Raw genomic sequence first — 12,793 nt, 5'->3', positions numbered from 1 at the left:
GGAGGCATGGACTTCGTCCAGCTGAGTGGTGGCACGCTCCAAGCGTGTGGTGTAGCAGGGAGCGCTCGGCCGCGCGCCGCGGCTTCCGGGTTTGGCAGGGCTTCCGGCTTCCGATGCGCTCCACCTGCGTTCCACTTGACGTCTTTGAGTCACCTGACGCGTTTCTCCGCCTTTTGTGGGTGGCGGTTTCTTCAGAGGTTTGAAATGCTCCCATGAACTGACCCTGATACTTATCAAACATGAAAATTTGGTTCTAGATCAGGTAGAAAAAAGTATTGAGGAGTTAGGCAAAACTCTAGAAATTTGGGAAAAGGACCTTGCTTTCCAAAATACCTTCGACAAATATAATAAGGATTTGAATACATATGAGACATCGATTATAGAACGTAAACGGAATAAATTCCTTAGAGACAAAAACGATTTCTCCAGAGGGAATATCTTCCGTTGGAACTTTAACACCCAGAGGGGCTGAGGCGGACTCACAAGAGAGGATATTAGTTCTTCCGAAATAGAATCTTCATATAGTGAAGACTCTTCCACAGAACATTTGGAAATTGGATCACAGGCATCCAAACGCTATAACACTGAGGATCCTTTTTTAGGGAGAGGTCAGCACCCAAAAAGCAGAAGCAAACACAGAGGAAGACAAGACGAGGGGGGGCGAAACACCAACAGAAATCATCGAGACTGGGACACTCCAAGAACCTCTCACTACCCCATACGGAACACCAGGAAGCGCTAGTTACTGATAATTTACAGATTATCAACCTTAGTACCCGAATTCTAACGGAAGACCAGGCAGCAGTCCTAAGCAAAGGACTATCGTTTTCACCCACACTGCCATTTAACAGGTTTATGTGGGAAAAGGATCTAAGACTCTTTGGCCGGAAATTACTACTAAAAAATTATTCGCCAAATCTTCTAACAACGATATGACAGACACATCATTATCCACCCTCACAGGTTCTTCGATAATTACATCTCAGTCGGAAGAACCATCCACTTCGACGTCATTAACGACATCCATATCTGAGGAAGAAGTGGCAGCAATTCTGATTTTGGAGGACCTATACATGGAATCACCATCCAACATGTCATCTGCGCAAAACACCAGGCCAACATGTAAAGCCAAGCCAACGTTCTTTCCCCCAGACACCAATAGTCCAGAGATTAAAATATTCTTGGACCTGGTATCTAGGGAATTTGATGAAATCCACACCAATTCAAAGAAGAGGTGTCTCTCTAGAAACCTTAAATATAGAGAAAGACAAGCTCTCAAGGAAATCAAAGCCTGGAACGATATAGTTATTAAGCCCTCCGATAAAGGGGGCAATATCGTTCTATGGCCCACTGTGATGTATGAGGAGGAGGCACGAAGACAACTCTTGGACTCTTCCTGTTATCTAAAACTGCCACTTAACCCTACAGTCAAATTTCATAAACAGTACATGCAGAAGCTTTGGCTGTTGGAACCATCACGCAGCAAGAAGCCAATTATCTTATAGTCACCAATCCAAAAGTTCCCACATTCTATCTCTTACCTAAAGTGCATAAAAACATAAAAAAAAACACCTGGGAGACCTATCGTTTCAGGTAATGGAGGACTTTTGGAAACACCCAGCAAGTTCTTAGACCTACATCTTAGGGAACATGTCTTGACATTACCATCTTATTTGCAAGATACCTCAGATCTTTTACGAAAACTGCATGATGTCTATTTAGATGATGATTGTATTCTGGTCACCCTTGATGTGGAAGCTCTATATAGTAGCATTTCTCACCACCAAGGGGTACAAACAACCAAATTCTTCCTTGATCTGAAAGAACAAAATCAATTCAATGACTTCCTCTGTGAAATGCTAAGCTTTGTACTTAATAAAAATTTATTTACATTCAATGATCAATTTTTCTAACAAATTCGAGGGACAGCTATGGGAGCAGCGTGTGCCCCCACCTACGCCAACCTGTTCCTCTGCTGGTGGGAACAAACAATAGTGTTCTGTGACAACAATCAGTAGTACACACAACACATTTTGAATTAGCTCAGGTACATAGACGACATTCTGGTAATTTGGGACAGTAATGAACAGCTCCTATTAGATTTCATCAACCTTCTGAATGACAATAATCTCAATATCTTCTTGACCCATACAATATGTAAAAATAAGGTATCATTTCTGGACCTTAACATTTACAAAGCAGACAATGGGACACTGGCCACGGAACTTTTTCGGAAAGACACTGCTACGAATAGCATCTTATACCAAACAAGCTTGCACTTTCCGCCCACTATCGAGAATATTCCTAAAGGGGAATTTCTTAGACTTAGGCGTAATTGTACAGGAAACAACGTGTACAAACAAAAAAGTCGTGAACTCGCGATGCGTTTGCAAGCCCGTGGATACAGTAAACGTGCCCTAAAGAGAGCCCAAAATTTTGTTCTCAAAATTAAAAGAGATACTCTGATCTTTCAAGATAAACCTAAGGCTAAACGTTATGATTCTAAAATCCGATTTGTGGGCACTTTCTGCCCGGAATGGCGTCAAGTCAAAAAGGCGATTCAGAAACACCTACCGGTCCTACACCTCGATGCAGACCTATCATCCCTGGTGGACTCCACCCCTCAAATAAGTTGGAGAAGATCAAAAAATATTAAGGATATGCTCGTCCAGAGTCACTATACGCGTAAATCCATCAAATCCAGAACCGTAATAGGATTTTTTCCTTGTGGCCAGTGTAGAGCCTGCCCTCAGATTCAGATAACAGATCAAGTACAAGACAGATGGGGACGAGACATCCCCTTACGACATTTCTTCAATTGTGACACACAAGGTCTGGTTTATTGTTTGATCTGCAGTTGTAATCAACGGTATTTTGGTATGACCACAAGAAAATTCAAAACCAGAATCCTTGAGCACATGGGAACCATTAGGAATGCTTCATCAGACCTATTAAAAGAAAAGAAATGAACATCTGTAGCGAGACACTTTCACGCTCAACACCATGATTCTCCCCATGAGTTACGTGCATTTGGGCTTGAGAAAATCCATCTAGGTATACGTGGAGGTGACCTGAGCAAAGAACTCATTAAAAAAGAAAGCGAGTGGACATTCAGATTGGGAGGACTAAAACCAATGGGTCTCAATGAGTACATTAACTACAGTGTCTTTTTATAAAGATACATTCAATTACTGGTTCCCCTCTTCTTTTCTTCTCGTCTTTCTTCTTTTTTCATAATTCTTCAGTATTCACAACTGAGCCGTATTTGCATTAATTAATCTTAGTATCATCTCTCATATAACACATGTGCAGTATCCTCATTTCACATCACTGCCTTGACCGAGTTTCTATTAATCTGCCGTTGTACATCTACTTTACTTTTACTGACATACACATCTCGACACAGTTTTTATTCACAGATTATAGCGGGCACACTCTTTCTCGCTCACCCCCTTCTTTTTCCAGTATTATCTTGCATTATTCATTTCTTTTGCCTTAATACATATGCCCAAACATTTTGCATTATTCATTTTTATTGCCCCAATACATATGCCCAAACATTTTACCCTTTTCTCACTTCATTTCACTACATCCTTTTCTCTCACGTATTACCCATTTCACTCGGATCATCACTGTTCAATATCCTATTCTTATTTATATCTCATTTGTAACTGTTTATCCCCCGATTACTAATAGTACTTTATTCCCCCCCCCTTTTTTTTCCCTTTTTCCTTATTTCCTCATATCTTTGTTTTATCTCTTCATACTTTTCTCCTATTTATTCACTACACAGATTACTTCTGCTCCCTCCCCCCCCCCCCTTTTTTTCTTTTTTTTTCTTCTTCAATTACACAGTCATCTCCAGTGACCTACATCACAACTCTTTAATTTGGATCTTTCACACATATCACTATTGTTTTAATTCTCACATACACTACCCCTCTTTATTGTTCTATTGTTATAGTTATTTTCAGTGATTTTTTTTATCACAATCCCTATCAAGGGCTGTACGTCCTCCACCTATTATTATCATTACTATTATTATATAATTTATATAATCATTACTATAATTATATAATTTTCTACCTTTGCAAAATAATTTCTTGTCAGCTTCTACTACAATATTTAATTATCTATCATCACTCTGCGGGTTATCAATAATTATTAAATTCATGAGTCATTGTTTGTTTCATTTACTCTTATATCTGCTTAATCCTTATATTTATAACTTATTGGGCAGGTATTTCACTCTCATTCATCTGATATTATATTTTTCGTATTTATTTTTAGATACTTCTATATAGGTATGATATACTATATATAGATCTGATATATTATATATTATATTATATTTATTTTTCCTATAGAGGGTGAATTAATGATATTGTGACCACATCTCCCTTATATAGCGTCTGTGTAGCATAATTGATAAGCACCGTTAGCTCAGTGTTTTCCCGGACCTAACACCCAAGGCCATCGGCTTATAATTTCTGAATTTTATTACCTACATGGGTATCACTTATTATTTAGTAACACTAATTAGCCGCTCGTGGTCTTACCATACAAATTAAGAAAAATTATGTTTTAATAAATTTTCATTTTTTTGGCTGTGTTTTTAAACTAAATTTCTTTGTTTTTGTTTTTATTTATACACCTTTTTCTATGTGGCATCATCTGAGGGCTTTCCCTGCTGAATCCAATTGATCTCTGAATATAATACACAGCCTGTGAGGCTGCATGAATCCGATGAGTGCAGCTGACAAGGACCTAATCCGTTTATTCATCTCAGCTGCCTTGACATACACTTGTCCTATGATTGGTCAGAGAACCGGCTCTGACCACGTTAATAAACCTGCATGGACGTAGCGCACAACAGGAAGTGATCAAGCCCGGCTGACGGGTGAAACGCGTCTTCCGACCTTCTACCGACTGCCTTCTCTTTCCTGAGTGCCGTACATCCATCGACACCTGCCGCTGCCCTGCGCCCTTTTTAGCCCCGCTGAATCATCCTGCTTCACCACCGAGACTGTTCCTGACTTCGGATTGTCCATCTCCCTATTGCCTGAAGCACCCGCCCTCACCCGATTCATGCGGCTGCATGAATCTCACCGCTCACTTGCGGCTGCCCATTCTCAACTCCAGAGACTGACTGCCGCACGAGGACACCTACTCCCGCCTGCGCCGCACATCCCTTCAGCGTGGCCGCACCTTCCGCTTTCATCAACGGGGATCCACTGCCGCATCAACAGGACTTTACCCCACTATTGTCATTCAGGTCATTCACAGACACGGGACGTCGGCAGTCACCTGCGTCTGGTGCTTTCCCCTTACGGCCACCACGGGCATCCCCTTCAGTGACGGAGACTCCACACATCAGGATCGGGATTCCTAATCTAACACTCGCTGCGGGTAATATCAGTGCATTGGCTTACTCACCCCCAGCATTGCAATTTCACTCCCTTTTCATGTGTTTTTTCTCCCCTGTGAAACCCCGATATAATTAATTAATATTTTCGTGGAATAAGTTGTGGGTAGCATCAGTTTATACGTTTATCTAATTTTCCCTAGCATTGTTTATCCACAATTTGACTGTGTTTAAACTTGCAATATATTCCTGCATACTGACTATATGTACTCACAGACTGAGTATCCGTTACATTGTTATCTCTTCTTTCCTTGGGCTCAATTATTGAGACTTGTCTGTATCTGGCACTAGAAACATCTCTGTTACATTACAGTTTTTGATACTCTGTTATCTTTATCACTGTTGTGAAGAATCTGACCATAATCCATCTGGTTTTTCTATAGTCAGCACAGGTGCCTGCTTATCTCCATTATATGCCATTAATTGGTATTAGTTATTTAGAAATGTTCATTTTGAATTAATTTTCTAATTGTCAGTAAGGGCCTCTTTTGGCACGTCTATTTGCTCCCCATTTCTTTCTTATTCCTATCTATCTATTTTCGTGGACTCTCACCACTGATTCAGGGTTTACCCCTGTCTAACATTGGCAGCAGATCCATCTTTTTCTTCACACTATAAATTTCGTGAACTCTCATCAGTGATTCCAGAGTTTCCGCTGTCGTTCGTATCTCTCTACTACCATGCCACACTGGAAACGCCCAAAGCCGTCTGATCTTGGAAGCTAATCAGTGTTGGGCTGGGTCAGTACTCCAGTGGGCGACCCTTGAGGAAGACCCAGTGTAGTAGAGCTGATATTGGTCCATCATGCTCAGAGTCTAACACTGACAGCAGATTCACCTTGCTATCTTATCTCTTACTGCTTTTTCTCTTATTAAAATTGGCAAAACTACAATCTTCAGTCTCTAACTTTTCAGCCTTACAACTGTTTCAATTTGGATGAATACGGGGCCAACACATATTGGCAGCTCATTTGTCTCCAGAACGATTTATGTTAACTTCTTAAAGCACTCTTATTGTATTTTGGCAGCCGGAACTTATTATGCTATTATCAGCATTTAATTGTTAATAATTGAATTATTATTTAATTTATCTAATTTTTTAGTGTTATCAAGTATCAGCATTTATTTGCTAGTTACTTCATTACATCATCTGATTGTTACCTTATTGACCACTGACGATCTTTTATTCCATGATACTAATAAAAGTTACATTTTAGATTTATATTTATCTTTAATATTTCATACATTACATTATTTAAAAGTAAAGAGCGCGCCCACAAAAGAGTCTCTTTTTTCTCCATACTGTTGTTGTTAAATATAATGATGCCACGCCAGGCGCGAGCACAGTGTTGAATGTAATCATGCCATGCCGGCGGCGTTCATCACTATGACGCATGAGTTACACGTACCAGGTGATGTGTGCCGGGATGGAAGGCACTGTGAACTGGTCACCTCCCCTGGTGGGATTACCCTGGCCTGCTAAATTGTTTATTTTGTTGGGGCTAGCTGTGCGGCGTCAGATTGCAGATACGTGGATCACTGTTTTATGACCTTCTGAACCTTGGAGGCCACTCTGTACCTCGGGGTTGTGCCCTTTGTCCTCCCCTGTCGCCGGGCCTAACCTTAACAGGCACCACTACAATTGTAACTTTTAAACCTCTGTTGTCCCTTTTAATCTTCATCCTTTAGAATGTACCTTATTTTTCACGTGTGCCCACTCTCCGTCTTCCTTTCATCTTCCTGTTATATCTTATGCTGAATTGGTTCTGTATGCATTTTTGGTGAAACTGCATCTCTTCAATCTTATTCTGTAACTGTTGTGTTTGCCATTTCTGTCTTCCATATCCTAAGCAGGGGCCGTTTCTCCCTTAGGCAATGTCCTCGAGCCCCAAGCCCTGCATGTACATCACCTGTGTGGTTCACAGCAGGATCCAAGTGTGACTGCTGCTCTTCCAACAGAGCTCTGTGCCACCCCCACTGCTGCTACAGAGTCCCAAGAGCCATGCTAACACCTGCAATAGGGCACAGGATGGCCTGGTACTCAGCCTGTGTCACAGTCCCCCGCTGCTGGACTGTGAGATGGAACCCGCCGGTGAACGCTGATTCTGCATGCAGTAAATGGCTGAATCACAATGTATCTGGAGCCCTGCCAAATCACGGTGGGCTCCGGTCCCTGTAAACCGGCTGACAGCACTATCTATATAATTACGTAAGTCGTGTATGTTTCTACACACACACACACACACACACACACACACACTAAAACACGAACATACATCATATCTCAGTGTTACAAGAGCTAGTGTGTGTGTGTGTGTGTGTGTGTGTGTGGGGGGGGGGTTTAATGACTGATAGCAGGGTGAGTGTGTGTGTGGGGTGGATTTATTGTGTGCTGACAGTGTGTGTGTGTGTGTGTGTGTGTGTGTGGGAAGGGGTGGATTTATTGTGTGCTAGCAAGGTGAGTGAGTGTGTGATGGGAAGGGTGGTTTAATGAGTGCTAGCAAAGTGAGAGTGTGTGTTGGGGGGGTTATTGAGTGCTTGCAGGGTGTGTTTGGGCAGATGGATTAATTAAATTCTGACAGGGTGTATGTGGGCGGGTTTAATGAGTGCTAGCAGGTGAGTGTGTGTATGTGTGGGGGTGTGGTGTGGATTTATTAAGTGCTGACGATGAATGTGCATGGGGGGGTTAATGAGTGCTGGCAGAGTGAGTGTGTGTGTACAGATGGATTTATTGAGAACTGGCAGGGTGAGTGAGTGTGTGAAACATTTTAAGTGCTGGCAGGGTTTGTGGGTGTGGATTAATGAGTGCTGGCAATGTGTGTGTGGGTTAATTAGCCCAGGCAGGGTTAATGTGCGTGTGTGTGGGGAGGTTAATGGGTGATGACATATATTGGGGCACAGATGTGTAGCATAAATACATACCCTCCAACATTGTACCCTCAAAAACCGGTAAAAATTAGGAAAAGTGGTGTGGCCATGGGTAAAGGGGGCGTGGTCATGCCCCCTATCCTATACTTTCTATGGAGATTTCAAAAAATCGGTACAAAGCTCCTTTTGGCCGGTACAGACATAGAAAAACTGTTCTGTACCGGACAAAAAGGTACAGTTGGAGGGTATGTAAATATGCATTGGGGGCATTGTATGTCATTATTCACACTGTGTGGCATACACTAAATTTTGAGCATAGCTGTTTGGCATATTATGTATTGGAGCACAAATGTGTGGCATATTATGAATTGGAGGGAGCAGCATGGGCAGTGGGTGAAATGTTGCCTAGGGTGACTGGAAACCTTGTACCAGACCTGGGTGGGTAGCCACCAAACACCAACTTGCCTCTGAGCTACTGAGATGAATTTACACACCCACACGCGCACGCAGGGTGGTGGTTCCGAGCACCTAGAAACCCCCCTAACCGCTTTTTTTTTATCGTGTATATGGAGGAACTGCCCCTGTTTAACGGCTGCTGCAGCTCCCTCCTTATACGGACAGATGGTTGCTGGCTGCCTGTAGGGGGAGCTGCAGCGATAGCGCGCAACTTCTCTCAGGCAGTACGTGAAGGTGTTTCTGTGTATAAAACAGAAGAGATCGGTGAGGGCAGGCAGTGGCTGTCTCGCTCTCCAGACGCTCAGTGACTGCAGCAGCCAGGTGAAGAAGGGGCCAGCAGGCTATAATAAATTATGCTGTCCGGGTGAAGCACATGGCATGTTGTCCTGAATAGTGCAGCAGTTTGTGTGGTGAGTAGCATGTGGATGGATGGATTTTATGCTTCCTCTTAATGGTGTGTTTGCTGTGTGCATGTGTACTGTGTGTGTATGTATGCTGTGTATATGTATAGTGTGTGTGTGTGTGTGTGTGTAATATGTATGTATGTGTGTATATGTATGTATGCTGTGTGCATGTAGTGTCTGTAGGTACGTATGTACTATGTATGTATGTATGTATGTATGCATGTATACTGTATAAGTGCTGTGTGCCTGTATACTATGTATGTATGTATGTATGTTGTGCATGTATGAATGTTGTGTGCATGTATAATATATATATATATATATATATATATATATATATATGTGTGTGTGTATCTATAGTATGCATGTATAAAGTATAAGTGCTGTGTGCATGCATACCTTGTATGAATGTACAGTATATATGTATGTATGTATGCTGTGTGTGTGTGTGTGTGTATATATATGCATGTATGTATGTATGTATGTATGTATGCATGCTGTATGCATGTATAGTATGCATGTGTGTGTGTATGCTGTGCACATATCTATATATGCATATACAGGTTGAGTATCCCATATCCAAATATTCCGAAATGCGGACTTTTTTGAGTGAGAGTGAGTTAGTGAAATCTTTGTTTTTTGATGGCTCAATGTACACAAACTTTGTTTAATACACATAGTTATTAAAAATATTGTAGTAAATGACCTTCAGGCTGTGTGTATAAGGTGTATATGAAACATAAATGAATTGTGTGAATGCAGACACACACTTTGTTAATGCACAAAGTTATAATAAAATATTGGCTAAAATTACCTTCCGGCTGTGTGTATAAGGTGTATATGAAACATAAATGCATTCTGTGCTTAGACTTGGGTCCCATCATCATGATATCTCATTATGGTATGCAATTATTCCAAAATACGGAAAAATCCGATATCCAAAATACCTCTGGTCCCAAGCATTTTGGATAAGGGATACTCAACCTGTATACATGTACGGAATGTATACATACATGTATGGAAATCCCTCCATGAAAATACTGTGTTTGCCACTGACACCGAAGATTCCTAAGCCAAAATCTTCTGTCTGCCGTGTGATTTGATGAAAAATGTATTTTCATACAGCCTATTTGTGCTTGTCATGTATATCATTTTGCTGCCTCGTACGCCACTGATACTCACCTGTGATGTTATAGTAATGTTTTTTACTTATGCTTTGTACTAAAACTATGAATATATATTGTGTATATAACTTATGCTCTGATATTATGTTTTTATGTTTATTCTTTTGTGTGGTGACATATAAATTAAAGATGATAATAGTAGGCAGCCTTTGCCCCAGTTGAGCTTACACACACACACATTGTAGGGGGGTGCATACAAACGCCACACCCCTATGAGGCCCTCTTGGGAGTTGAACCCATGACCCCAGTGCTGTGAGGTATCAATGCTAATCACTGCAACAACATTACTTGCAGTTGCCTTTCTAGAACACTCTCTTCGGAATTACTCAAAGGCAGAACTATCGTACTTCATGGATTCAGCTGCAACAAGACTTCCTTGTTGCAGCTGAACTGTAACAGCTGCAACCAGAAAAGTCCCTGTTCATTTTCAATTATTATTACCACCAATCACGTTGATAAGAAATTATTATTTTTTCCCCTACTTATCAAATACTTTCAACCGGGACAGAGTTTCCGATACATGTCTTTCCTGGAGAACCACAAACCGAATAGTGTTGCTATAGGATCACTATCATGTCATGTGACTGCTCTTGCTTGAGCATCAGGCCGAAAATACGCTAAGAGGATAAATGTCTGATTATTTCTGGCATTATAGCTTTAATAAATACCAAAATTACCTAATTGTGATACAATCCTGCAAAATCTCATCTGGCAGGATTTATGGCTTTAGAAACTTTAATATATACACTAGGTTCCGAGGAATGTATTTTATATAGTCACATACTCTACACATACCATAGTGTCCTTTTTTATGAAAAGTAGTTGTGAAGCATTAAACATATACTTTGTATGCACTCTTGGAATAATTTTTTTTTTTACATTTTTATTTAAACATTTTGTTAAGGTGTCTACATGTACGTAGTAAAGGGCCCTACACACTTGGCGATATCGTCCAATGTGTATGCTAAAAATCGGTGATGAAAAATCGACCAACGATAATATCATTAGTTGGTAACCTCGCCCAAATCGCCAAGTGTGTAGGGCCCATAAGCCTTGGAGAGACATAAAGTAGACAGAGATCACCGCTTGTAACATGGCAGTTAGGAGCTGTTTGGCTGGTACTTTATCGCTGTTCACTTTATCTCTCTCCAAATACCCCGAATCTCTTTCATCAAAGAACTTAGGAAACTATCTATCTATCTATCTATCTATCTATCTATCTATCTATCTATCTATCTATCTATCTATCTATCTATCTATCTATCTATCGTGTGTGTGTGTATGTGTGTATATATATATATATATATATATATATATATATATATATTATTTTTTTTATGTGTATATATCTAGTGCAACTGTATTATGAGTGTACTATCAGGGTTTTCTAAACTAGCTAATAAAAATTAAAATTTTCTGAAAATAAAGCTATATTAATGTTTTGTAAGTTGAATAGTGTCTTATTTTCTTTCATCGTCATTTAGGCTCCGAAATTGGAAGAGCAGAAATCTAGCAGCCAGAAAAATAAGGTATGTGCTCGACGAACATGCAGTAATCTCCATTGTGGCACACTGAGTCATACTGAGACTAATTCAATTTGTTTTCACAATAAATTTATATACATGAGCTCAGTTTCATATTGTAATAATTACATCTGAGCCAGTAATGTGTGGCCCAGTACTCAGGGCGAATATAGGGGTCAGGCTGCCCCTAGGCACAACATTATTGGTCGCCACCCATGACGTCACTGCCCCCTTCATGTTGGGGCCTATCCCGCTGCCTCCAGGCCGTCAAGGCAGCCCCAATCTTACCGCTCACCACATCCTGCACCACAATTTACTCCCCATTGCCATCTGTCCGCCAGCTGCAAAATAAAAATATAAGTTGCAATGATATTAAAAAACAAAGGAATCACCTGGCCTTATCTGTCCAGCAGCCCAGCAGTGCTCTCCTGTAGGGAAGCCTGTGGTGCCGCCCCCCAGCAAAGGTACACCCCTAGGCACGATCCTAATGGGAAATCCACCACTGCCAGTACTATAAAAGAGACCAGGTTTTCCTGCTTCCTGTCTCAAACACACTAGTGGTACAGGGGACTTTAAGGCCCATACATACTAGTAGATATTTTCCATAGATCTAAGCGATAACAATGGTTGTGAAGAATCGCTCTAGTGTGTACACGGTGAACGATGCGCGGTGCAATCATCGTTCGTTTGCTGCGTACACACTAGAACTATTTGATTGTTCACAACCGTTGTTATCGCTTATTTCTCTGACGTCCTAAGTGGATGCTGGGGACTCCGTCAGGACCATGGGGATTAGCGGCTCCGCAGGAGACAGGGCACAAAAGTAAAAGCTTTAGGACTAGGTGGTGTGCACTGGCTCCTCCCCCTATGACCCTCCTCCAAGCCTCAGTTAGGTTTTTGTGCCCGGCCGAGAAGGGTGCAATCTAGGTAGCTC

The 12,793-nt window shown here is 41.2% G+C and overlaps 1 protein-coding gene and 1 pseudogene across 9 annotated transcripts in view; both read left to right on the top strand.

Moving 5' to 3' along the window:
• RAP1GAP2 (RAP1 GTPase activating protein 2) overlaps positions 1 to 12,793 on the top strand; it is a 1,491,256-nt gene that overhangs the window by 1,226,380 nt on the left and 252,083 nt on the right. For all 9 annotated transcript variants that reach the window (XM_063956011.1, XM_063956008.1, XM_063956013.1 and 6 more), the window contains one exon: positions 11,821 to 11,865. In XM_063956011.1, coding sequence (XP_063812081.1) covers positions 11,821 to 11,865 — 45 coding nt within the window. The remainder of the gene's footprint in view (positions 1 to 11,820; positions 11,866 to 12,793) is intronic.
• LOC135051501 (5S ribosomal RNA) lies at positions 6,096 to 6,214 on the top strand (annotated as a pseudogene).

Source organism: Pseudophryne corroboree, chromosome 2, assembly GCF_028390025.1.
Source record: "Pseudophryne corroboree isolate aPseCor3 chromosome 2, aPseCor3.hap2, whole genome shotgun sequence".
Lineage (NCBI taxonomy): Eukaryota > Metazoa > Chordata > Amphibia > Anura > Myobatrachidae > Pseudophryne > Pseudophryne corroboree.
Note: the sequence above shows the minus strand (reverse complement) of the source record. Positions and strands in the feature narration are given on the sequence as shown.